General features: G+C 38.1%; 3 protein-coding genes across 15 annotated transcripts in view; 1 reads left to right on the forward strand and 2 right to left on the reverse strand.

Annotated features, from left to right (window-relative positions):
* Positions 1-2,335, reverse strand: part of SHOC2 (SHOC2 leucine rich repeat scaffold protein) — a 91,799-nt gene extending 89,464 nt beyond the window's left edge. The window contains exon 1 of one of the 2 annotated variants that reach the window (XM_026494097.4): positions 2,235-2,335. The gene's annotated coding sequence lies outside the window, so the exon portion shown is untranslated. Of the gene's footprint in view, positions 1-1,522; positions 1,639-2,234 lie in introns of those variants that run through there. The other variant, XM_026494096.4, reaches the window with a different exon arrangement.
* Positions 1,949-17,889, forward strand: BBIP1 (BBSome interacting protein 1). Of its 10 annotated transcripts, XM_026494106.4 has the most exons (5): positions 1,949-2,088; positions 3,049-3,133; positions 8,505-8,596; positions 15,464-15,541; positions 16,255-17,889. In XM_026494106.4, exons 4-5 carry the CDS (start codon positions 15,496-15,498, stop codon positions 16,419-16,421), a joined length of 213 nt encoding a protein of 70 aa, XP_026349891.1. In that variant the 5' UTR covers positions 1,949-2,088; positions 3,049-3,133; positions 8,505-8,596; positions 15,464-15,495; the 3' UTR covers positions 16,422-17,889. The 10 variants fall into 10 exon arrangements, with proteins under 10 accessions (XP_026349891.1, XP_026349892.1, XP_026349890.1 ...); XM_026494105.4 differs by lacking the exon at positions 8,505-8,596 and having other exon boundaries at positions 1,952-2,132; XM_026494104.4 differs by lacking the exon at positions 8,505-8,596 and having other exon boundaries at positions 1,952-2,088; positions 3,037-3,133.
* PDCD4 (programmed cell death 4) overlaps positions 17,665-23,454 on the reverse strand; it is a 28,896-nt gene continuing 23,106 nt past the window's right edge. For all 3 annotated transcript variants that reach the window (XM_026494098.4, XM_026494099.4, XM_044382115.3), the window contains exons 9-12: positions 21,602-21,709; positions 21,248-21,358; positions 20,458-20,597; positions 17,665-18,418 (exon numbers count right to left, since the gene is read on the reverse strand). In XM_026494098.4, the coding sequence (XP_026349883.1) occupies positions 18,358-18,418; positions 20,458-20,597; positions 21,248-21,358; positions 21,602-21,709 (420 nt within the window). In that variant the 3' untranslated portion in view covers positions 17,665-18,357. The remainder of the gene's footprint in view (positions 18,419-20,457; positions 20,598-21,247; positions 21,359-21,601; positions 21,710-23,454) is intronic.

Below are 23,454 nucleotides of genomic sequence, written 5' to 3' on the forward strand. Positions count from 1 at the left end.
GAAAGTCTTCAAAACTTGATAAATTCAAACTATAAATGTATGAATCTTACAAATTGTACCCAATAGCTAAGTTTCTTCCAAAATACATTGACAGTTATAAGAGCTATGGCATGGAAGGGCCAGGGTAGAAATTAGTACACTAATAAACTGAGGTCTTTATAATAAGATAATTTTTCAGTGTTAATGCTATATTTAAATCCGAAAATACTTGGTTACACAAGTATACCCTAGGATTCCGAAAAACAAAAAATAAGTTTTAGATCCAGTAATTCCTCTCAGTAGATACCAGAAGCTGACATTTATGAAGAAGTGTACCAATTGCACAGGCGAAAGCTACAGACTGTTGGTAGTTATCATGATGGAAGCAAATACTATACAGTACACATCTACAACCCAATTTTGCTTCAGCATCCCCAGAGACTTAAAAAACATTTCTTTGGGTAGGTTGCAAAACATTGCTTCCTCTTTTATGCTCATCACCCCCATTATGATACAAAGCTACAGACAAGAAAATCAAATCACCAACTGTAAGGAATGAAAGCTTAAAAACACAAAAAAGCATCTTCTTTCCAACTCCCGAATCGGTATTCATCCCACCTGTTTGTAAATCCATACTAACACAATAACACAAAACCTCTGCTGATTTAAAAACGGGGGGGAGGGGGCAATTAAAGGTTTGAAGTCATTCTTCTTCTACCTAGGCTTGGGGCGGGGGAGGGGGATGGTACAAAACAATGGATACTGAGGGGCTGGGGGAAAATCGTTTGGTCCTGAAGCCTCCAGCTTTAAGAGGTTGGGGGGGGGGGCGGAGGAAGGAGGGGAGGAGATAGAGTACTTTTCCTCTATTCCTAAAAGCTACCGCGGAAAGAAGCTGCCACCAAGCAAGTACAACAGGGCGGTCTTGGATGCTTACAACTCGCCTCACCAGGCAACATACCCAAAGCCAACTCGCCACTCTTCACCGAAAGGACAGAAGGGGAGAGAGTGGTGGGCTTTGGGGAAGGGGCGAGGAAATAGCCCACCCCGCACCACTAGCACTGCGCCATGGCCCCCGCCAACGATTTACACGCCTCCTGGACGCCCACGGGGCGCCCCGCAGCCTGAGCCAGGTGCCCCCGAGGGCAGAGCCGAGCAGGGCCGTCCTCCGGGCGCCCCTGGCCCGCGCACTCGCGCCGGCTCGCCCTCGCCCGGGCGCTGCCCCGGCCGCCCGCCGCCACCGCAGGCCCAGCCCCGGCCGCTGTCAGAGCCGGCCGGCTCACTCTCGGCTCCCGGCTGCGGGCCCCGCACCAGAGCCGGCTCCGAGGGCCCGGCCCTCCCTGCGACAGCACCCAGGAAAGCGGCGGCGGCGGCGCCTCCTAGGGCCCCAGCCCCTCGGGCCTCGCCCCGGCCCCGCCGGCTCTAGCCCCTCAGGGCGCGCGGGGCCTCCCCCTACCGACAGCCAGCTGGACCGCCCGACGGGTAGGAAGGAAGGCAGGAAGAACCGACCAACAACCACCCTCCCGCCTCAGTGGCCCCGGGTTACCGTCAGGAGCCCCAACTCCGCCATCCTCCTCGCTCGCCCTCCTTCCTCCTCCTCCTTAGAAGAGACGCTGCCCAACTGCCGCCCCCCGCCCGCCCCTCCCCCACTCGCCCCGCCCCGCCCCGCCCGCCCCTCCACACACTCTCGCTCCTACCGCCCCGCCCCACCCCTCTGACGCAGGCCCGTCACTCGCTGGGGAAGAAAAACAGGCGGAGCCAAGCATACCGACGCTGCCCAATCAGAGTGAGGCACTGGCGCCAACGACGCTGTCCTATCAGAGTGAGACTTTGGCGCCAGCTTCCCTCGCTCCGCCCTTTTCCTTTCCTCAGAGGCTCTACGCCCTCTCTCCCGCCCACTGGGCGCCGCTGGCAAGCAGAGCCACAGAGTAAGCCTCCAGCAGGGTAGAGTGACAACTCGCAATCGGAAGTTACTGTTGAAGCTAAGGCAGCCATAACTGATAATGGCAGGGAGTTTCCTGACCTCCTGTCTCCAGTGTGACGTAGTTTTCCCTTCGCCCAAAACTCACCGTTGCCCTGGGCAACAGTCGAGCCGTCTGGGAAGATAAATCTGTAAGTAGGCCCGAAAAAGGACCAAAGGTGACCAGACATCCCAGGTTGGACAACTTAATTCATATTCAGAACTACCTGCCCGGGATGGGGGAGAGGAAGAAGCAGGTTTCCTGGCTCTTATTTTGCTGGGACGTCTGGTCACTTACCTAGGTGGACAAGAGGTTAGGGTTCCGAAAATCCCTGTCCTGCCCGGAAGTTGCATTTGGCACTTCTGAATGGGGTCATGGCGGAAGGGTGGGAATAGCCAGAGCTCCCGGCACCCCAGGGAATGCCCATTCCAGCTGGAGTCGCAAAGTGAGGTGAGGGCCCGTCTGCCCTGTCCCGTAAGGCAGCCCCCAGCTAGACGGCCCGCAGCCGATGGAGAGCCGAGGAGGTGAGCGCGGCTCACAGCCGCTTCCGCTGGAAGAACGTTTTCTTTCCGGGCTGGCCTGCCCGCCCTACCCCCGCCCCTCTGAGGTTCCCTGTAGGGCGAGGCCGCTCCACGGGCCCCTCTCGCCCAGCTGCAGCCAGCCGGGTCGGGCGGGGGCTTCGGCGCGCGCCGCAGGGCGGAGCTCCTCACTCCCGCAAGATGGAGCTCCTGACCGCGCCCCTTAAGTTCCTATTAAGTGCTTTCACCCCCTGATCTTTGGAGGACAGAGAATTCTGGAGCTTGAGGAAATCGTTTTCCTTTACCACCTAGAAAGGAAGAAGGTGGTCCTCTACCTCAGCGGCAACACCTCTAAGTCTTATTTTCCCGCCTCCTGTCTTAACATTCTGAATTTTCTTCCTTTTGTTTCTCCTCCCTTGGGGGCTTATAAGCAATGACTGCAGTTCTGGGTGAAGCTATACCGTTCTAATCCTCCATGCCTACATTTTATTAAACAACTTAATGCTTGTGAATATTCTTAAAAATACCGTAATACTTTTATATGGTTCTTTTCAAGAATTGTCGCACATTATCTCATGCAGTTCCTTCTGTAGGCTTGAGTCAAGAACTGTAAATCATCTTGGTAATACTGGGTTGGATGCCTAACGTTGCCGGGAAAAAGAGCGGGAGAACTTTCAGGTAAATTGAAAATTGTATTTCCCTAGCCAGTCAACAAGGGGGCAAACCTACCTTCTTCGCTTCATTTCTTTCTACTTCCATACTACTCATGCTTTAGCCAAAATGAACTGTTCTTGTTTTCTCCAAGATTAATCATTGAATCATTAACCTTTTGTGACTGTTTCCATGTCCTAGTTATTCTTGGAGATGTGTTTCCAGATTCTCTCCAACAGGGAGTAATTTCCTCTGTGCTTACCTAGCACTTTTTGTACTTCTTTTATGACAACCACTATTTTATATAACAGCTGCTTATGTTCTTAGCTTTGCTGCTATGTTTACATCTAAATAGAATGGTTTGTCTATTAGATGAATCTATAGATTCATCTCCCTATCATGTCCTGCACATGGTACTATTTTGGTAAATACTTACTAAAAGATTGAATATATTTGGTGTTTTCCGGGTGCCTAAGACCTTGCCAGCTTCAGTTGATTAAATTCAGTGTAGTTCTTGTTACTTATCCTTTTCTTAGATTTCCCCTCTGAAGTCTTTCCAACATGATTTCTTCCCTCAATTAAAAAAAATCATACATAAAAAAAGTTGAAATAATACAATAAACATTCATATACCCTTCACCTAGATCCAACAGTTAACATTTTGCCTTGTTCCATCCCTTCTCATGCTTTTTTCATTGTCATTAAACTATTTGGAAATAGGTTAGACACTTGATAAGCAGACACCTCTAAAATTTCCAAAATGCATTCCCTAAGAATTCTAAAGTTCTCCTGCAAAACATAGTATCATTATCACAACTAAGGAAATTAATAATTCCGTGGTATTTAAAATCTAGTCTGTATGTATATTCTCTCATTTGACCCAAGAATATCTTTTATACCTTTTCCCCTGCTTCTTTAACAAAATTCAGGATCCATTCAATGTTTATGTATTGTATCTCGGTGTTGTAACTCTTTAGCTTTAATCTATTACAATTCCCTGTCTTTATTTTTTCCCTGTGACATTGTCATTTTAAAGAGTTCAGGCCAGAGGTGTTTTTGAATATTTCCTTATTTCTTATAAGTCAGAAGTTGATATAGAGGCTTGATTAAATTACATTTAACATATTTTGGAAGAATACTTCACAGTATTCATACTTCACCAGTCATGATTAAGCCTTCTCAAATGTAACTATATCTACCATTGTCATTAGCTGTTAGTTAAATCCATCCCACGTCTCTGCACACACACCCTTCTATGGTATCCTACAAAGAAGAATTTAGCATTTAATCCTCCTGTCTTTGGAGAGTAAGTGCTAGTGTCCTGGACTGACTGTCTACCTGTAGTAAAGTGTTGTTGCTACTCTGCCGACACTTGGAGCTGATGTGATATAATCTGCAGCAGTGTACTGATGTCAGCACTGTTTCATGAGTTTCAACTCCTGGCACCCTGAGGACTGTTGATGAAAGCTGTGTGGGCCCTGCAATTCAAATACAGATGAATCTTGATGTTATCAAAGCAGATACCAAGGCAACTGCTAGCCATCTGGTATTTTGTGTGAGTAGGATGTGTCATTTTCTATTAACTTAATAGTAGTGTCTGCTAGTGAAGTATACCAGAACCGGTGGCATCATCCAAATTCATCCAAGAAGAACAGTTCCTGTTCTTAGGCCTAGGCACAGTTCAGAAGCTAGACACCGCACATTTTATTCACATGAGTCTAAATTAATTAGCCAAATTGAACATGTTGCAACATTTTTTTACCAGCAGATGCCAGATAGCAAAACAGAATAGAACTATAGTTTCCAACCACATGACATATGATGTTATTTGGCATCTCCAGATGAATATTATCAGCCCAAATTAAGCTCTGCTAGCATGTGGGCAGCCACTTGAGTGAGAATGAACATTACTACTTTATGTCTGCTGAAAAACACTTTCTTTTGGGCCCCCTCTTTCACGTTTTCTTCATGTTAGTTTACATTCAGAAATCTAATATGCATTTGAAAATTCATATCAATTATAAGTCTTGAATAAAACAAAATGTTTCATATTTTTCCTACCATTCCTGCCACCCCCATCCACAACCTGTAATAGGCAGATTGAATTTACTTAAAAGGATCTAAATTAGTAAATAGTCACCACAAAATATCCTTTACTGTCCTTTACATAGACTGCTTCTGGTACCTCCCTCAGTTCTCAAAGATTGTATTTTTGTTTCTTAATACCTATTAATGATTAATACCTATTAATGATTAATACCTATTAATGATAAAATAGGGCATTTGGCATATAATGTGTTGTTCTGCATTCTACTGAAGTGAAACGAAGTTCCTATAGCAATGCGGATGGTAAGGGAAAGGGAACAATAGGTAGTAGAGGCAACTAGAGAACTCCCCACGTTCATCTTAATGGGACATTACTTCCCAGCTCTAGCCAGATTTTGCCATTGGGAATACGGGCCCAGTGTTGCGAGATTTGTGAAGAGGAGCTGAAATTTGGACTTTATGTGAAATCTCCCAATTTTAAAACATTGGTTCAAATACTTTTTAAACATTTAGCAAGCCAGCAAAACATTTATCTGGATAGGACCAAGGGCCACCAGTTTATGACCTGTGTTTCTTATGTGAAAACAAGATTGATACTTAGGCTAGAATCTGAAAATACTTTAGAAATGTTTTTTGCCATATTTCAGGTGCTTTTATTTTTCTAGGTTAGGCAACAAGCCACGTGTCACCTCCATCAAAAATTCAAGATAGATTCTTATGTACACTAAGCTTCCATTCCCTCAATTACAATTTTAAAGGTTTTTACTCTTTACCACCAGCTTAAAAAATTGTCCACATTTTCTCAGCCTTGAATTATATTATGAAATAGATTTGCTTTATCATATTTTCTTAAAAATATATTTGAGAGGGGCACCTGGGTGGCACAGTTAGTTAAGCATCCGACCCTTGGTTCAGCTAGAGTTGTGAGATTGAGCCCCCACATCAGTCTCCACACTCATGGAGGAGTCTGCTTAAGATTCTCTTCTCCTGGGGTGCCTGGGTGGCCCAGTCAGTTAAGCGTCTGCCTTTGGCTCAGATCATGATCCCAGAGTCCTGGGATCAAGCCCCATGTCGGGCTCTCTGCTCAGCGGGAGCCTGCTTTTCCCTCTCCCTGCCGCTCCTCCTGCTTGTACTCTGTCAAATAAATAAATATAATCTTGGGGCACCTGGGTGGCACAGTGGTTAAGCGTCTGCCTTCGGCTCAGGGCGTGATCCCGGCGTTACGGGATCGAGCCCCACATCAGGCTCTTCTGCTATGAGCCTGCTTCCTTCTCTCCCACTCCCCCTGCTTGTGTTCCCTCTCTCGCTGGCTGTCTCTATCTCTGTCCAATAAATAAATAAAATCTTTAAAAAAAAAAATAAATAAATAAATAAATATAATCTTAAAAAAAAAAATTCTCTTCTGCCTCTCCCCCCTCCACACATGCATGGGTGCTCTCTCTCTGAATAAATCTTTTAAAAATATTTTTTAAGAGCACAGTTTAGCAGCACATGCTCTTTAAAAGTAAACAAATATAACAGGTTTTTAAAGGAAAACATCTTTAAATAGCTCATGCTGTCTTAAGGTACTATAATGTTGATATGGAGTCAAAGAATTTTTAGAGTCAGAAGGTACTTAATGGGAAATCTAGAACAGTCCATTATTATATCCTTATTTTATAGTGATAGGAAAATTAAACCTGGAATAATAAATGTCACACTATATTTCTAAGCACTTTTATATCTACTTTTTACTTGAAACTTGCAACCCAGGACAGATACTAAACATGCTTTTTATGAGAAAATCAAATCTATAATTGGTTAAGAAATGTATTCAGGGTCATGCTAGTTAGCTTTGAAGTATAAATGTGAAATAGATTAATCCAAAAAGAAAAAGAAAAAAACGCTCCAGTACAAGCTTCTGTTTTAAATCATACATTAGATTTTACATAAATATCACAGCTTGTTTAAAATACTTGGAATCCTAGAATACTCTGAAACATTCAATTTCAAACTTTAAAAATGGAGTTTTGTACAATTAGGATAAGCTGAAATTGGGGCACCTGGGTGGCTCAGTCGGTAAAGTGGCTGCTTTCAGCTCAGGTCATGATCTCGGTCCTGGGATTGAGTCCCACATCAGGCTTCCTGATCCTCGGGGAGTCTGCTGCTTCCTCTGCCCTCCACTCCATTTGTGCATGTGCGTGCGCTCTCTCTCACTCTCTCTCCCCTCCCTCTCTCTTAAATAAATAAATAAATAATTTTTTTAAGTTTAAGATAAATTAATGGAGGGGAAAAAAGAATTATGATGAAGAGCTAATGGCAAGGAGTGGTAGGCACGTATGGAAGATAACCACATTGACCCACAAAATGGCTCCTCGGGGCTCCTAACAAAGATCAAATATTGGACTAAGGAGACTTTATTATGACCTAGGAGGAAAGTTTTAAAAACATCCAAATCCTGTCCTAAACATTTTTAGAAACAAAGAGTTGGCATTGACATTACAGTTTGTTTCATTTTGATATATATATTTTTTTAAGCTTATATTCTTTTAAGTATTCTCTGTACTCAGTGTGGGGCTCAAACTCACAACCCTGAGACCTAGAGTCACATGCTCTACTGACTGAGCCAGCCAGGTGTCCCTCATTTTGATATTTCTAATCCATATGTATATGCTTTGTGTTACCATGAATGAAATTTCAATTTTAGTAATCTATCCCCCTTCTCTGTCTGCACCCTATAAGACTATAGCCTGCATTTTCCAGATGGCTAGATGAAAATAGTGTACCATCTAAAGCTAACAGTCTGTTTTGGCTATTTAACCCATGATCTTGGTCTTATCAGTATGTTCTCATATAAGCTAATCTGCAGGAGGAAAAAAATGCAAAGCTTGTAAGATTTTAAAGTGTTGCATATTTCTAATTACGCTTGAGATTTGAAAATTCCAGTGGCATCTTCTTTTAAAAATAATACTAATGCTATAACAAAATCCACAGACAAAAAGCAGTATTTTTCCTACTAAGAGATTTCTTTCAGGATGGTATCAAATATGACAACTGGAATGCTGAATCCTCAAATTAAGGAGAAAAAAATCGAGAGAGAGAAAAACATGTTGGTTAAAACTATAGTAAAGAGGAAAAAAATGCAGTGCTTTAGTCAATATGCTGCACTTACATGTTTATCCTGATTTACTCTTTAATATTTTATGTCCCTCCTCCTTTGCAGAGGTCACTAATTGCAGAGGTCATTAGTGGCTTAAAACTGCCCATTTCAACAGAAACTGAAGATGCCATGTTACTTTAACCTTCATTGGCTTCTATATACCATAATCTATACTCTTATCTAACATATTCTTAAATGTTCATGTTCCTGCAGTGGGGCTCCATACTAAATCCATCTAGGGTCTTTAGGCCATTCCTACAGATGCAGCACAGAGAAAACTGAAGAGACCAAGGCTTTGGAGTCAGGTAGACATGAATTCAAATACTGTTTCTTCACTTATAAATTATCTGATGTTTGACAAAATAACTTCCTAGACCTGGTCTTAGTTAAATTTAGTATCTGTATATATATGTTAGGAGATGCAGTGGGAGGTGGGTAAATGGCTAATTCAATTCTAAAATCACCTCTTAGGGTAAAAGTTGTTCATTTTCAGAATTAACTGTAGAAAATCCCTTAAAATGTCTGTATAGTTGAAATAGATGATTTTGTACTAAAACACTGTGCTGTTATTGTTATTCTTAAGCAAACTAAAATTTAAAAGCCAGTATGCTAGACTGAAGGAAAGAAGCTAAAGTAGATTTCTGGGCATTGAAACTGTTCTTCCTTTAAGATGACCTGTAAGGCAATATGGATGCAAAGGGTGAATTCTAAAGTATTCCTGCTTACGTATAAGTTTTTCTCCACTTTTTAAATAATAAGCCTCTGTAACTCTAATATATGTCAATAGACTTATTTTTTCTAAGAATCTAATTTTATGACAGTATTGTAATGGTTTAACTTTCAGAATCACTGACACCCATTGAGCTCTTACCAGATGGTAGGGAATGATAATGAATTATGTCATTTAATATTCTGTTTAAAGTCAGTGCCATTAGCGGGGGCACCTGGGTGGTGCAGTCATTAAGCATCTGCCTTCGGCTCACGGCGTGATCCCAGCATTCTGGGATCGAGCCCCACGTCAGGCTTCTCCGCTAGGAGCCTGCTTCTTCCTCTCCCACTCCCCCTGCTTGTGTTCCCTCTCTCGCTGGCTGTCTCTCTCTGTCAAATAAATAAAATCTTTAAAGGGGCGCCTGGGTGGCACAGCAGTTGGGCGTCTGCCTTCGGCTCAGGGCGTGATCCTGGCGTTATGGGATCGAGCCCCACATCAGGCTCTTCCGCTATGAGCCTGCTTCTTCCTCTCCCACTCCCCCTGCTTGTGTCCCCTCTCTCGCTGGCTGTCTCTATCTCTGTTGAATAAATAATAAATAAAAATCTTTTAAAAAAAAATCTTTAAAAAAAATAAAAATAATAATAATAATAAAAAGTCAGTGCCATTATAAGCCTTATTTTACAGATGAAACTAAGGCTTAGAAAATTGTTTAAGTAACTAACCTGACTCCAGATCCTTCTCTTACCTACTACGTGTGTACTCGTCTCTTTTTACCACCTATCCTACCACCATCTGCTATCTTTCCATATCCTTCTTAGGTGATTATATCCACTTCTATAGCTTATACTGCTGTACCATTGACTCTGGGCATCCAGTCCTTTTTGCCTTCCTGTTGGACTTCCATACCCAGTGTACCTGATTCATGGTCTTTATCCTTCCCTCCTTAACCTGTATCTCCTCTGTGTTCTCAACTTCAATTAGTAGCTGCATTATCCACTCAAAAATGTTAGCTTGATCATTTCTTTATCACCCAGAGGTTGTGGGGGATATTTGAATCTCAACATCTTATATCCTTGAATACCTCTTGTATCTTCTCCTCTTGATGCTTGTTATCACTACTTTGGTTTATACCCTCATCATCTTACCTAAATAATTATAACTTCCTTACTGATCTCCTTGCCTCTAGTATCTCCTCTGTTTTTCCTTTTTGTCTAGAATGTGTTTCCAAAAAAGTAATCACATGTCACATACCCACTCAGAGCCATCCAATTAGCTCCCTTCTGTCTACAGGATATAAAACCCAAACTCTGAGGCATGGCATTTAAGGCCGAGTATGAACTGGCCTCAACCTTGTCAGTCCCACCACAGTACATATACTGTATATACCCTTGTACTCTCTAGCCATTTGCCTTGATTTTTTCTTTTAATGACTCTGAGCATATTGTTCACTTTGTCTAGAACACTGTCCCCTTGCTACACAGCTGCTTCTCTGCATAGTAAACCTCCATTCATCTTTGTGGGACTAATTCTAGCATCACATTTAGTAGTTCTTCAAAGACCAGCCACAGTCACCTATCCTAAACTTACCCTAAACCAACCAAGTTATTTATGGTTTTGGTTTCTTAAGGCACAGTACACGTGCTTTTATTAAAGTAGGTTGTATTCAATTGTAATTATTTATTTACATGTGTCTCTCCCTCTCCTACACACCTCCCCCAGGTTCCTCAAAGAGAACTGGTTCTTATCCACTGTATCTCCCTCATTTAGCTGTGGCTGGCGCATTATAGACATTTGGTATGTTTGTTGAAAGAGAAAATATGTTTGGAAAGGAACATATGATCCCAAATTCCTCTTATGTTAGTGTTTATTTTCCATTCTGAAAGAATAATTCCCTTGTCCTGAAAAGAGCATCCTTTCTACTCCAGTCTTTACCGTCCAGTATTTACTTTTAAAGCTCTGTCCCTATTAACAGATATACAGCCATTAACTTTATTTTTCATCTTCAGTAATTATTTTATCCATGTGTATGTAACTTGTTTTGATTAGTTTTTTACTAACAATTGTAATGACTCAATCCAGAATATTTTAGTTTTTCATTTAAATTCATAAACATTTTTGGGGTACCTGGGTGGCTCAGTCAGTTGAGTGTCTGACTCCTGATCTCAGCTCAGGTCTTTTTTTTTTTTTTTTAAAGATTTTATTTATTTATTTGACAGAGAGAGAGAGAGACAGCCAGCGAGAGAGGGAACACAAGCAGGGGGAGTGGGAGAGGAAGAAGCAGGCTCCTAGCAGAGGAGCCTGATGCGGGACTCGATCCTGTAATGCCAGAATCACGCCCTGAGCTGAAGGCAGACGCTTAACTGCTGTGCCACCCAGGCGCCCCCTTTTTTTTTTTTTTTTTAAGATTTTATTTATTACAGCTCAGGTCTTGATCTCAGAGTCATGAGTTCAGGCCCCCATGTTGGGCTCCCCACTGGGTATGGAGCCTACTTTAAAAAATAATAATAATAAATAAATTTATAAACATTTTTGTAGAGAAATATAGTAGGAAAATCAACCATTAAAATATGTTTAAGCATGAAAATATATTACATTACAATAAAATTAAGTGGAATGGTAATAGAGGTCTAGGGAGAAAAAAGATACAAAATTGCTGACAAAGAATTCTTCATTCTTTTTATTAACGGATGATAAAGCTGTCAAATTTTTATGATATTTATATTATATTGGATAGGTTTTTAAAAGACTGATGTAACAGTATTTTTAAATATGCTGGAAATTATGTAACTACTTGAACTTGATAACAATTTATATGTCAATTTAGAAATGTTTAAAGGAGTACTTAGTTTTTCTATCTAGTTATTAAAAATCTCTGTGGGTATTATGTAAGCATAAAATCTGAGGACCGCTGACATATATTCTCAGGGTTCAGAAGTACACTTTAGTGTTCTTGTCCAGTACCACACATAATTTAGATCAGGTATCAAACTAAATCACCCCAGAAATTTTTAACTTGTCCAAGTTGTAAGATTAATTTATGTTATCAGTATGGATATGATTGATTTAAAGTAGTAATCCTTCCTAGACTTGTGTCTTTCAGCTCCCACTCCTACAGCTTAGTAAATATTTCATGACAAAGATTTGGTATCCCTCCAAGTTCTTCTGCATTAATTTTAGGCATCCAGCTCAATGGCTATGACAGTTTTGCTTACTTCGTCATGACTTTGAAATGTACTATCCAACAAAACCATTATCTCTGGGACAGATTACAAACTAAAGAAACTATGGGGGAAAAGGAAGCAGATTATTTTCCAATTACTCAGACCAAGAGCCTCAAAAAATGACTGACATCGTATTCTCTAAGCATTAAAAGTTTGGGTTCTATTAGTGTAAGAATTTTACTTCTGCAATTGAGTATGTTTTCTCTTAAAATATACCTTGATAAATGTATTATTTTAAAATCTGACATAGTAATCCACCGTATGGCTATTCCATAATTTATTTTAACCTTTGACATATTGCTGAACATTTTACTATTTAAAGCAATGCTTTAATGAGCATTCTTATTCTTAGATCTTTGTACACTGGTGCATTGTTTTCTTTGGGGCTCATTACTAGAAGTAGAACATTTGAGTCAAAGAAAATGTGCATATTTTGCATTAGTAGATAATACAAAATATTAATAGATACTACAAAATATCCCTCTAAAAGATCTGTACCAAAAAAACCCCATGCACCAACAGAAAATTCCCATTTCCCTATACCTTCTCTAACTCTGGATACTATTGGGCTTTTGACATTTCTGCAAATTCAAAAAATATAATATGCACACCAAAATGACGTTACAGTGATTTTCACCTTCTTAATGGGTCCATGATCATTTTCCTACTTAAACTGCAATACCCCCCTCAGCACTCCTAAATCCCTTTAAACTATTTTATATTCTGTAGCACTTACTTACCTTACAAAATTCTATTATTTATTTCTCTCCCCTTACTCTAGAGTGTAAGCTCCAAAAGGTTTTGGGTTTTATCTGTTTTGTTCACTAGTGAACAGTGCGTTGCACATGGTAGACACATTTTTTTTAAGATTTTAAGTTATCTACACCCAACGTGGGACTCAAACTCATAACCCTGAGTTCAAGAGTTTTATGCAGTTCTGACTGAGCCAGCCAGGCTTCCAGACACATATTTATTGAACTGAATGACATGGCACTTGTATGATACACACAAATTTCAGTCATGGTTGGTATGTTTCTTCTTTGACCCATATGTCCCTAGTGTTACACATCTTACCTTATGATAATAAGAAAGTACCCTTAGTAGCAATCACAACTCCTTAGGGCACATTACACCAGACAAAACACCCATGTTTGGCTATTAGCAGGCCACCAGGTAAAGGAAAGAAATGCTCCTTCCTTCTGTGGGCAGTTGATTTATCAAGACAACGTAGCCTTGCCAATGAGGGCCATCCCACCACAACCCTGCTTATTTTAGCCCTTCCCTTCCTGTTTCTCTCCTGCCATTGCCTGGGGGGAGGGGGGGAGCCGAGGAACAATAACCAACCCTAGTAAAGCAGACACTCCACTCAGGCAAGTGACTGCCGGCACTGATCTTCCCCCACACAAGACCCAACCCACTCCCTACCAGGCCTTTGGCCCCACACCCTTTACAGTAACAATGGCAGCTTAGTGAAACAGAGAACTAAGGTTTGGTAGAGCACCAAGTTTCATTGTTTTCTTCGGGCCAGATTTTGGATGTGAAAGAGGTAACAGGAGAGAGAGAGAGCAAAGGATAGTGACTGAGTTCTGAGTAGCTGCAGTTGCTACTCTAGAAAACATTTTAAGTATTCATCCACTGTTTTGCTAAGAAATTTGGTGATACAAAAACTCTACTACGTTACTTTTTCACATTTATCAATAGCTGTATTATCTATCCTCCCTTTTGGCAGCATATCATGTCAGATTTTCACCAAATAAGGGCTTATTGAATATTTTCATTGTGATATTTTAACGGAGAGGCTTTTACTATAGCTATATTCAGACTAATGAGGGATTTGCAATGCTATTAGCCTTCAACATAATCTGGGGGGGAAAAAAGGGAAATGATCACTAGGTATCACTGGCAGGCCTAAGTAACAAGAAAAGAATGTGGCAGAAGTAGTTGTGTGTTCTAAGGAAACTGCATATTGCACTTATCTCAGATTCCAGTTAGTGATGAGTTGCTTTATTCCTGGTCCATTCCCTATTTCATCTTCACTCCCAAAAAGAGCAGTGTAGGGGTAAATTTTGATGACAAAGTTCTGGAAAACAGATAGAGGTTCCTCAGGAACTTTAGATGTTCCAGAATAAGAATTTGAACAAGAAAGAAGAGGCTTGGCGGATAGAGTAGGAAGATTTTATTACGAATGTCAAAAGTGTAGTAGAGTGGGAATAACTGAGACCAGAAGCAGCTTCACTTGATTATAACTAATTTGCAGTGGGCGGTAAAGACAGGCACCACGCCAGCATCACCACTTTATAATAATAAATCTTTCTTTTGTGGTGATGTTGTGAAAGGCACATGGTAAGGTTGCATCACTATGGTGAAATATCACAAAAGGGGTGGGACTGTCTGGAGAAGCATCTGTGTTTGGAAAAGGATCATGCTACAAATTACAGTCCAGAACACCCTGAATATACAGCATAGCAGTAATCTGGAATGTAACACTAGAAACAAATGTCATCAGCCAGTTAGTATATATGCTGGTACCTTAACAAAATATTCAAGGTGAAGGTATTTGCTGGCACTTTAGCATATAGTATCCCTGTATTAGAGGAAAGTAGTGAACTGAAAGCAAACCTCTCCCTTCTGTTCAAGAGCCAGTTTCACCCATTTGTTGCTTCTTTACAAACATCAGCTGTGTAGCCAGTAACTAATCGTTAGGATGCTTTTTGTCATTATAGCAAAGGTATTAAAGTAGAAACCAGCTGTTAGCTATTGAGAAGTGGGAATGTTGGGAAATACTTACCTACTACCTCCTCTTTTTCCTAACTACCCCACACTTCCCAAATGGTAATTTTTTACCTCATCCACCATTTAGGGAGATGCTATCAGTGAACCAAATAGCCGCACATAAATGCTTTTGGTTTTCCTCAGCTGATATCTATTAGGTAATTATGTATAAAAAAATGAAGTCCTACCTAATTTTTCACAAGGGGGAAAAATTTAGAACACGTAGCCTTCCAAATTAACACCTCCACTGATTAAAGAATGTGGACAAGATCTAGATGCTTACATGAACTCTCTCAACTTTGTTTCGATGAAAAGACCGATAGGAAATTAATGGGAAAATTATGCAAGGTTAAGATAGTTCGTTTTCTATAGGAATTGTGATTTTACTCCTTAAACTACAATGGAAATACCTCAAGCAATATGCTTTGAAAATTCATTCTTGAATATTAATAATTGATTTCTCATTGAAGGAAGAAACTTAGCTGTATCCACCAATTCAGATATGGCAGAAGTGAAGTCAATGTTCCGGGAAGTTCTTCCAAAACAAGGTATCTCAATCACAAATACTTATGTCACAGAATATTATAGGGACCAAAATAAAAAGTAGTAGGCATGGCACATAGCAGGCTCAATAGCTAAACATCTGTAACTATTTTGTATCCTGTATGCCACATTTACTGTCCACTTTTACTATGTTTCTTTTAGGAATAGGTTATACAGAATTCATCCGTTGCTTTTTTCCCCCAGTAAAAAGATGACAAATGAAGCACTGTTTCTTAAACCTAGAAATTCCTGTTATAATCCAATTTGCAGATTAAGTATGAAATTTTCGGTGAAAAAAAATATTGTGATTCACTAATGTTAAATAAGGTCTGAAAGTGGGGAAAAAGAAACCTAAGTCAAGCAATTGTTAAAGGCTGATGGTTTAAGTTAAACATTTCATATTAATGAATATTCCTATTAATACCATACTTTTACTATATAAGTATTTGTTTGCACTATATTTCTCCCAAATCTTTTTGCAAATTAAACATCTGATACAAAATGTTGTGTGTCTCAGAGATAGCTTAGAATCTTAGGTATGAAATTAAAAATGTCATCCTTATGAACTCCCTGGAATTAAATGTTGATATATTTGAAATAACTGAAAACAAGAGTTTTCATTGACAGTGGATTAAGTCTTTAGACCTTCATCCTAGCTGCAAATCCAAACCACCATACAAATGGGTCATCTCACTAAATTATTTCTTTTTAAACTTAGGGCAGTTGTCAGTGGAAGATATAACCACAATGGTGCTGTGTAAACCCAAACTTTTGCCCTTAAAATCTCTGAGTCTGGAAAAACTGGAGAAAATGCAGCAAGCAGCCCAGGATACGCTTCGCCAACAAGAAATGGCAGAAAAGGAAAAACAGCAAATAACTCACTGAATGATAACTTAGCACTTCTACAGAATACCCTGCCTTACTATTAACAATAGTTAGACAATAATTTGCATCTGTATGCTGAAGATGGTGTATGTTAATAAAACTGATAGTGCTTATAAATAGTATAAAAATACCCAAGACTAATGAAACTTGTGAATTTAGACACTGGTTTGTATTGAACACGAGCAATTAAAAAACTTTGAACCCAAATTTTATAGTTGTTGTTTTTTACCCAAGTTTATAGAAATGTAAATTACTGTTTCACCATTCCTATTACTATAAGTCTTATAGGTAACATTCTTAGGCACAAGTGACTAAATACAACTTTTATATTCAGATAATCTTTACATGTTTATTAAAAACTGAATTTGAAGATACATTCTAATCTCATACAAAGCGTTTTGGGGCTTTTACATTATTATCTAATTTTAAAACTTATGAATTTTTGTTTCTTATTTAAGGCTATTTTGCCTGACCAACTGGTCCTACCAGTAATGACAAAACTGTATTTCTTAAACAAATTTGATTTTTAAGAAACCTTCACTTATCAAGTAGTCCCCTGAGCTTTTACCGATACTGACTTTAAGAAATAAAGAATTACTGGGGCTACCTTTATCATCCAGGTATCAAATACAATTAAAACCCTAAAAACAGAAAAAAAAATATGGACTTCAAAGAGCTCATGACATAAATATGAACGTTAAATTTGGGGTTTTAGTTCTAAGAGACTGCCTAAACCTGTAATGGGCATATTCCTAAGAATATGTTTGTAAATCTGAATATAATTCTTGGCTGGTTGCTACAATCAATATTAGACAATTTAAATTAGCATAGACCTTGAGCCCTTGCTGAGTAATTAGGCTCTGCAAAAGAGGTTAGAAATGTGAACATTCTTTAAAGAACTATTATTTATTGGTAACTACTATTTTCTCAGATATTGGGATAAATGTAAAAACTTTTGAGTCTCTGAAGAATAATTTTTTATAACAAACAGTTGGTAACAGAACTTAAGAATGATGAAAGGTATTATATTTTAGAGAAGATCAGAAAACAAGTATGTGTGGCATTTCCCGCAGATAATATTAAAAGAATTTACTATTGTACTTTTGATTTAAAAGTTTGCAAAGAACAAAGTTTAATTCACTAGGTTCAAATATGCTCCCTTATAGGATTTAAAATTTGCTGTGTAAAATAAACCTTTTTAAAAAGACCTAAAATATATGTATTCCCAATAAAGAATCAACACTGCTTCACATGTTTTATTTCGTCATACATTCTTTTAGAACCGGGTTCATTTTTCCAGTTTTGTAGAAAAATAGATGTTCCAGCCACCATTTATTTAACTGTCTAGTCTTTAAGACCAATCAATATGTTCCCTGGAAAAATGAATAAGTCTTATGACTAACTCATTTTCTTAAAATTCTTTAAGACAAAGAAATAACTTTTTTTTTTTTTTTTTTTTACTCCCAAAGCACAGTATTCCAACAGCAGCAGCCAACATGGGGTTTTAGCAGCTTAACTTCACCCCCTAAATAAAGCTTTGTATAAACCAGTGATTTTACTACAAAAACACTGTCCTTGAAAGAAAGGAGTGGCAGTCAGACATCAATGCAAAACTTGGAATGATTAGGTCATAAACATGGCACTTAAAAAAGGTAGCTTATGAGAATATTCCACTTAAGAAGTGGTTACTCCTCTGTCCCTCCTTTATACCCTCAAAAAAAGAAAGAAAGAAAGAAAGAAAGATAAAAAGAAAAAAGAGAAACACTTCCTTTAAAAATTCCCCTTATGTTGTAAGTTTATAAAATTTCAGAAATGCCTTGTACCCAAAACAAGTGCTTCGAAAAAACAAAAACAAAAAACCTGTGCTAACAACTCTTACAATTCAGATATATTTATATATTTTTTATAACATCTAAGACTGTAAGAGTTCTTATATTCAGTAGCTCTCTGGTTTAAGACGACCTCCATCTCCTTCACTTACAAAACGTTTTCTGCCCCTGTAATGAAAAGAACACAAACATGAAAATGGATATCAATTCTGACCATAGATCAAAACCAAAAAAAAAAAAAAAACCCTTGGGTTCTTTTGGTTAGTCATTAAGTTTTGAAGTGTTTTATTTTTAAAAAAGAAAAAAAAAAGTGAGCATACCTCTAATTCTTCCAAAAAAGATTCTTTCCCTGCTATATATATCCTAGGATATAACAAGCCAAATGAACTACTAATTGAAGCAGTTTTCAGTTAAAGAAAAGCTTAATTATTAAAATAAGTTCATTGTCCAAATGGAATGATGTTTAAAAAAAGTTAAAATATAAAGCAAACATGCTATTTAGAATTTTAATATTTACTCCTACTATGTTATTAGTATTATTTGAAAACTAAACAATGAGCCAGAGAAGCACCAACATGATTTGGAATTATGCAAACTAGAGCTACAGAGCCTATGAAAATATCCATGTTTAAAAAATTTTTTTAGTTTCTTCTCAAATGTAGAAAAGCCATAACCTGTACATGGAGAAACAAATCAGAATCCAATTAATTCCAGTTTATGCCCCATTTTGGAATTCCTACTATTTCAAACTCAAGAGACCTTACTTCATAACGTAACCACACTTATGCTGTAGGTAGCTATACACAGTAGCAACAACCCAGAAGGAATAGTTGACCAGCAGCCTAAAGCAGTAAATGGAAAACAGTTTGCTCAGGATTAGCCCTCATTCTCTGACCCTAGACCAACATGCACAAGCATTCAAGACCACACACAAATGTGCACTTCAACCAAATAAGCTAATGGGTAGAGGATAAAAAGTCACAGTTCTATGGCATACAAAGAACAGTTAGGCATCTCCTCAACTTATCCTTGAGAGTAAAGCCACAATAGAAATGACCAGTTAGACTTCTGAACAGAGGCTGAAAATTTTAAAAATCTAGTGCCAAGGTGTTGGCCCCTTTTCATACCAAGTCTAAGTAGAAATCAGCTACATTTTCGTGTACATAAAGGCTTCACACTATAATATTAGGAGACTGAGATTGGGAACAAAGCAGTAAGTAACAAGAACCCCTACCAAAGTTGACAGTATTTACTGATGTATACCACTTGGCACATAAATGATGCTATCACCAAGCACAGATACACACACACACATACGTATGTATTTTTAGAGATCTGTATTTTCAAACATTTTTATCAACACCATTAAACTCTATCTTCCTCCTTCTCTCTCAATGGCTTCTAAACTTCCTAGGGCAAAAGACACTACCAGGAACCATTTTTTCTGAGATTTAATTCTCATAATCGACTTCAATAAAAATAGACAAAGCTTTGCAATTTTTTCAGATTAAAAATTACAAAAACTTAAAATGTACATAAAGTAGACATATACAAGTTTAGCAATTACTAACATTTATACCTATTTATAAATTTCATTATAAGCTCTATTTTAACCACAAAAAAAAACCCTCATCAACTTCTGAAGAGTTAGATCCTAGTAGCACAAATATATCATCTCCAAAGAATCACACACATCCACTTTCCAGTGAGATCAGATCCATTTAGCCTTAATTCTTCATTCCATGAAGGAGAAAAAAGAAGCTACATGGAGTAGAGGAATAAGCCTCGATCTCTGAAGCCAGGAAAGGTCTGGATTCATCCTTGGCCTCTACTATGTGTGACCTTAGGAAAGGTATACTACACTTCCTTAAACCTCAATTTTCTCATCTCATTGGTGATAATATCTACTCTGAAATAACATTTCAAGTACTAACAGAGCCTGGTACACAGAACTACTACACAAAGTTAGTTTCCTTCCAGTGAACAAGGGCTTCATGAAGTAGTCCTGTATAGATTCACAAGGGGGTAAAATAAGCTTTGCCCTTGTTTTTCCATAAACTCAAAACAGATGATTTTCACTCTTGAGTGGCTTTAGGGGAGATGTTATTTTTCTGACAGAATTCCAGAATTTTTTGGAATGACAGAAAATTAGCTTAGCCTTCCCAAGCACTCAGCCAGTATCTTATGTGGAAAAAGTAATAAAGTACCTTGAAGGACAAAGATCTCTGAGTTGTTTGGAAATTATTCCAGCCTGAAAACATTCTTCTACAAATCGCTCAAGCACAGAGTATGAATGTGGGACATCCAGATTAATGTCCGGAATTTCATTGTAAATTCTCTCATAACCCTAAAACAATAAAATTATATACAGAATGTTAGCCCACATGAAATACATAATGCCATACAACCCATCACTGTCATCAAGCTACATTTAAGGCCTTAACTGTTCATAAAATTAGACTGAAGTCAGATCTGATCCTTGAAAAGTATAGACAGTAGGTATATTTGTCATAGGATTTTTTCTTTAAAATTGTTCTCTCAAAAGAGTTTAGGTAGATAGACATCAGACAGTGGACACATTTCTTCACCATCTACTTCTCTATATACATTTACTACACTTTTTAAAAGTATAAGGCAAATAAGAACCTCGCCAATATTTTAAATAGGAATAAATTAAATGCTTTAAAGTATATTTGTTAAAAGATCATGTTCATGTTTGTTTCTAGATATAAAATAGAAACTATCATATCTTAAAAGTAGAACTCTTGAGAAAGAACAATCACATCTTAAAAAAACCCACCGAATTGTTACTTTCAAGAAATGGCTACAAGAGGTCAAACATAATCACAACAATTAAAAAAACAAACAAAAAACAACTACAGGTACAGTACTATTAAACATACCTAAAAGAACATTTCATTAACAATTCATAATCTTTATTCAATCATACATTCACGGTAGAAGCCTAAAAACTGTTTAAAATAATGTTATACTTACTCTTTTCATTTGGTCTAGGGTAATGGTAGAAGATTTCCAAAGAGATTTTAATAAATTCAAAATCATCTTAAATGTACTTTCTCCAGTTGACTCTAAAACCATTACAATGGCCTAAAAATTGAATGAATGAATGAATGAATATTTGGTCATTAATTCATATAAAGAAACTGCTCCTAAAATGTATCAGATTCCTTTTGTCTGATACGTAATTATAATCATTATAAAAATTTAAAACCTACTCCCTTAACATTAAAATTAAAAAAAAAAGATGTATGCTATTAAAGAAGAATTAAGTCACTGTGGTGCAAAAAGGAACGCTTGATAATTCTCTTTGGCATGTCAAAGTCATCTTACTTCATATACAAGCTCATGGTGAAAATGAGGTACTTCCAGTTCCTTAAGGCAATGTTCAGCTTCAGATATGTCTCCAGAGAGTAAATACTCTTTCAGCAGCATATCAATCTATGAAATATAAAAATTGAGATGTGTTAGAATTCCTAGTTTCTGGGGGCACCTGGGTGGCTCAGTTGGTTAAGTGCCTGCCTTTGGTCCTGGGATCGAGTCCTGCATTGGGCTCCCTGCTCAGTAAGGAGCCTGCTTCTCCCTCCGCCTGCTGCTCTCCCTGTTTGTGCTCTTTCTCTCTGTCAAATAAATAAATAAAATCTAAAAAAAAAGAAAAAAAGACTTCCTAGTTTTTATTTCTTAAAGATTTGCATTCATTTTGAGAGAGAGAGAGAGAGCGCGTGCACACATGTGCATGCGGAGGGGCAGAGGGGGAGGGAGACAGAAAAGATTCTGAAGCTGACTCCACACCAAGCAAGCACAGAGCCTCAGTTGGGGCTCCATCTCACAACTGCCAGACCAGCACCTGAGCCAAAACCAAGAGTCTGACATTCAACCGACTGACCAACCAAGGCACACCTAAAATTCCCAATTAAAAAAAAAAACAAAAACACAAAAAACTGTGCTTTTTGCCTATAGGATTTCCTTACTCTCAAAGCAGGTCACAAACAGCTGTGTTAAGAACATACAGACTTGACACAACACTATCATAACAAATTTTTTCATAATTAAAAAGTAAACCCCTAATTTTTAAGTGGTTCATAATTATAAAGAAAACACAGTGTTCAGTGTGTCTTAATAATCACTGAGATCTAGGAGTAGACTTAAGATGTACATGGCCCGAGTTGTGACCATAACGCTTCAATGTTCACGGTAAGACAAGGGATTTTAAAGACCACTAGAGGGCACTGACTGAAAGTCTCTAGATAACAGTTTACTATTAATAAAGTGTCACAAACTTTCACTTCCATCAGGATGACCTAAATAGTTCACTGGCAGCCAAAAAATGAGTGATGATAATAGAGTTTTATCAGATAGAACAAAATTTCCATATACCTTCTGTTTTCTCTACAGCTAAGGATTTGAAACCAATTATCTGAGACATTCATGCATAATTCAGCTTCTAGTTATAGCTAAAGAGGCAAGACTTGACTTTCTTGATCAAAAACAATAACCTCTATGGCTCCAGAGAAAAGAAGGAAAACTTTTCCAGCACAAGAACTTCCAACAAGAATGTTCTTCCCTATACACTGCCTGTTAAAATCACCTTTGCACCTAGTACACACTCAATGAATGTTGGCTGACTGAATTAAATAATCTAAGTATCTTTGACTTCAACTTCTGTAACGTATTTTCACGAAAGGTAAAGTAAAATTTGATCAGCAGAATACATCCTAATGAATAATTTCTATTATCCTGCTTTAGGAAAGTAAATATTTAAAGCATGGCATTTGAATAACATGTTTTTACTTTATAATTGTAAACTGATACATTTATTATTTAAATTATATCATTTAGTTTTGTAACATTGTTACACAACTTAAAGTATTTAAATGTTTTCCATTAGGTTCCATGAATTTTTTTGAAAATGATAAATTATAAATAATGTATATACTTCTAAAAGTCCTCTTTGTCCAACTCATCCTTCCATGTAAAAATAAATGAATATCCAAATAATGTGAACCTCAAACTCATATTGGCAGCTTTATTTCAATTTTTATCTTGACTATTTTTTGATTGAGATAATTCACATAAAATAATTTGACAGTTTCTAAAAGTACTAATTTTTAGGGGAGCGTTACCATCTTTTTTCTTTTTTTAAGTTAATTTTTTTTAGTAATCTCTACACCCAATGTGAGGCTGGA

The sequence above is a fragment of the Ursus arctos genome, unplaced genomic scaffold (genome assembly GCF_023065955.2).
Source record: "Ursus arctos isolate Adak ecotype North America unplaced genomic scaffold, UrsArc2.0 scaffold_7, whole genome shotgun sequence".
Lineage (NCBI taxonomy): Eukaryota > Metazoa > Chordata > Mammalia > Carnivora > Ursidae > Ursus > Ursus arctos.

Excerpts from the sequence above, each read along its gene's own strand:
- BBIP1 (XM_026494100.4), top strand. Across the intron at positions 15,542-16,254 it reads GGAAGTTCTTCCAAAACAAG|GGCAGTTGTCAGTGGAAGAT; the intron begins GTATCTCAATCA and ends TTTTAAACTTAG.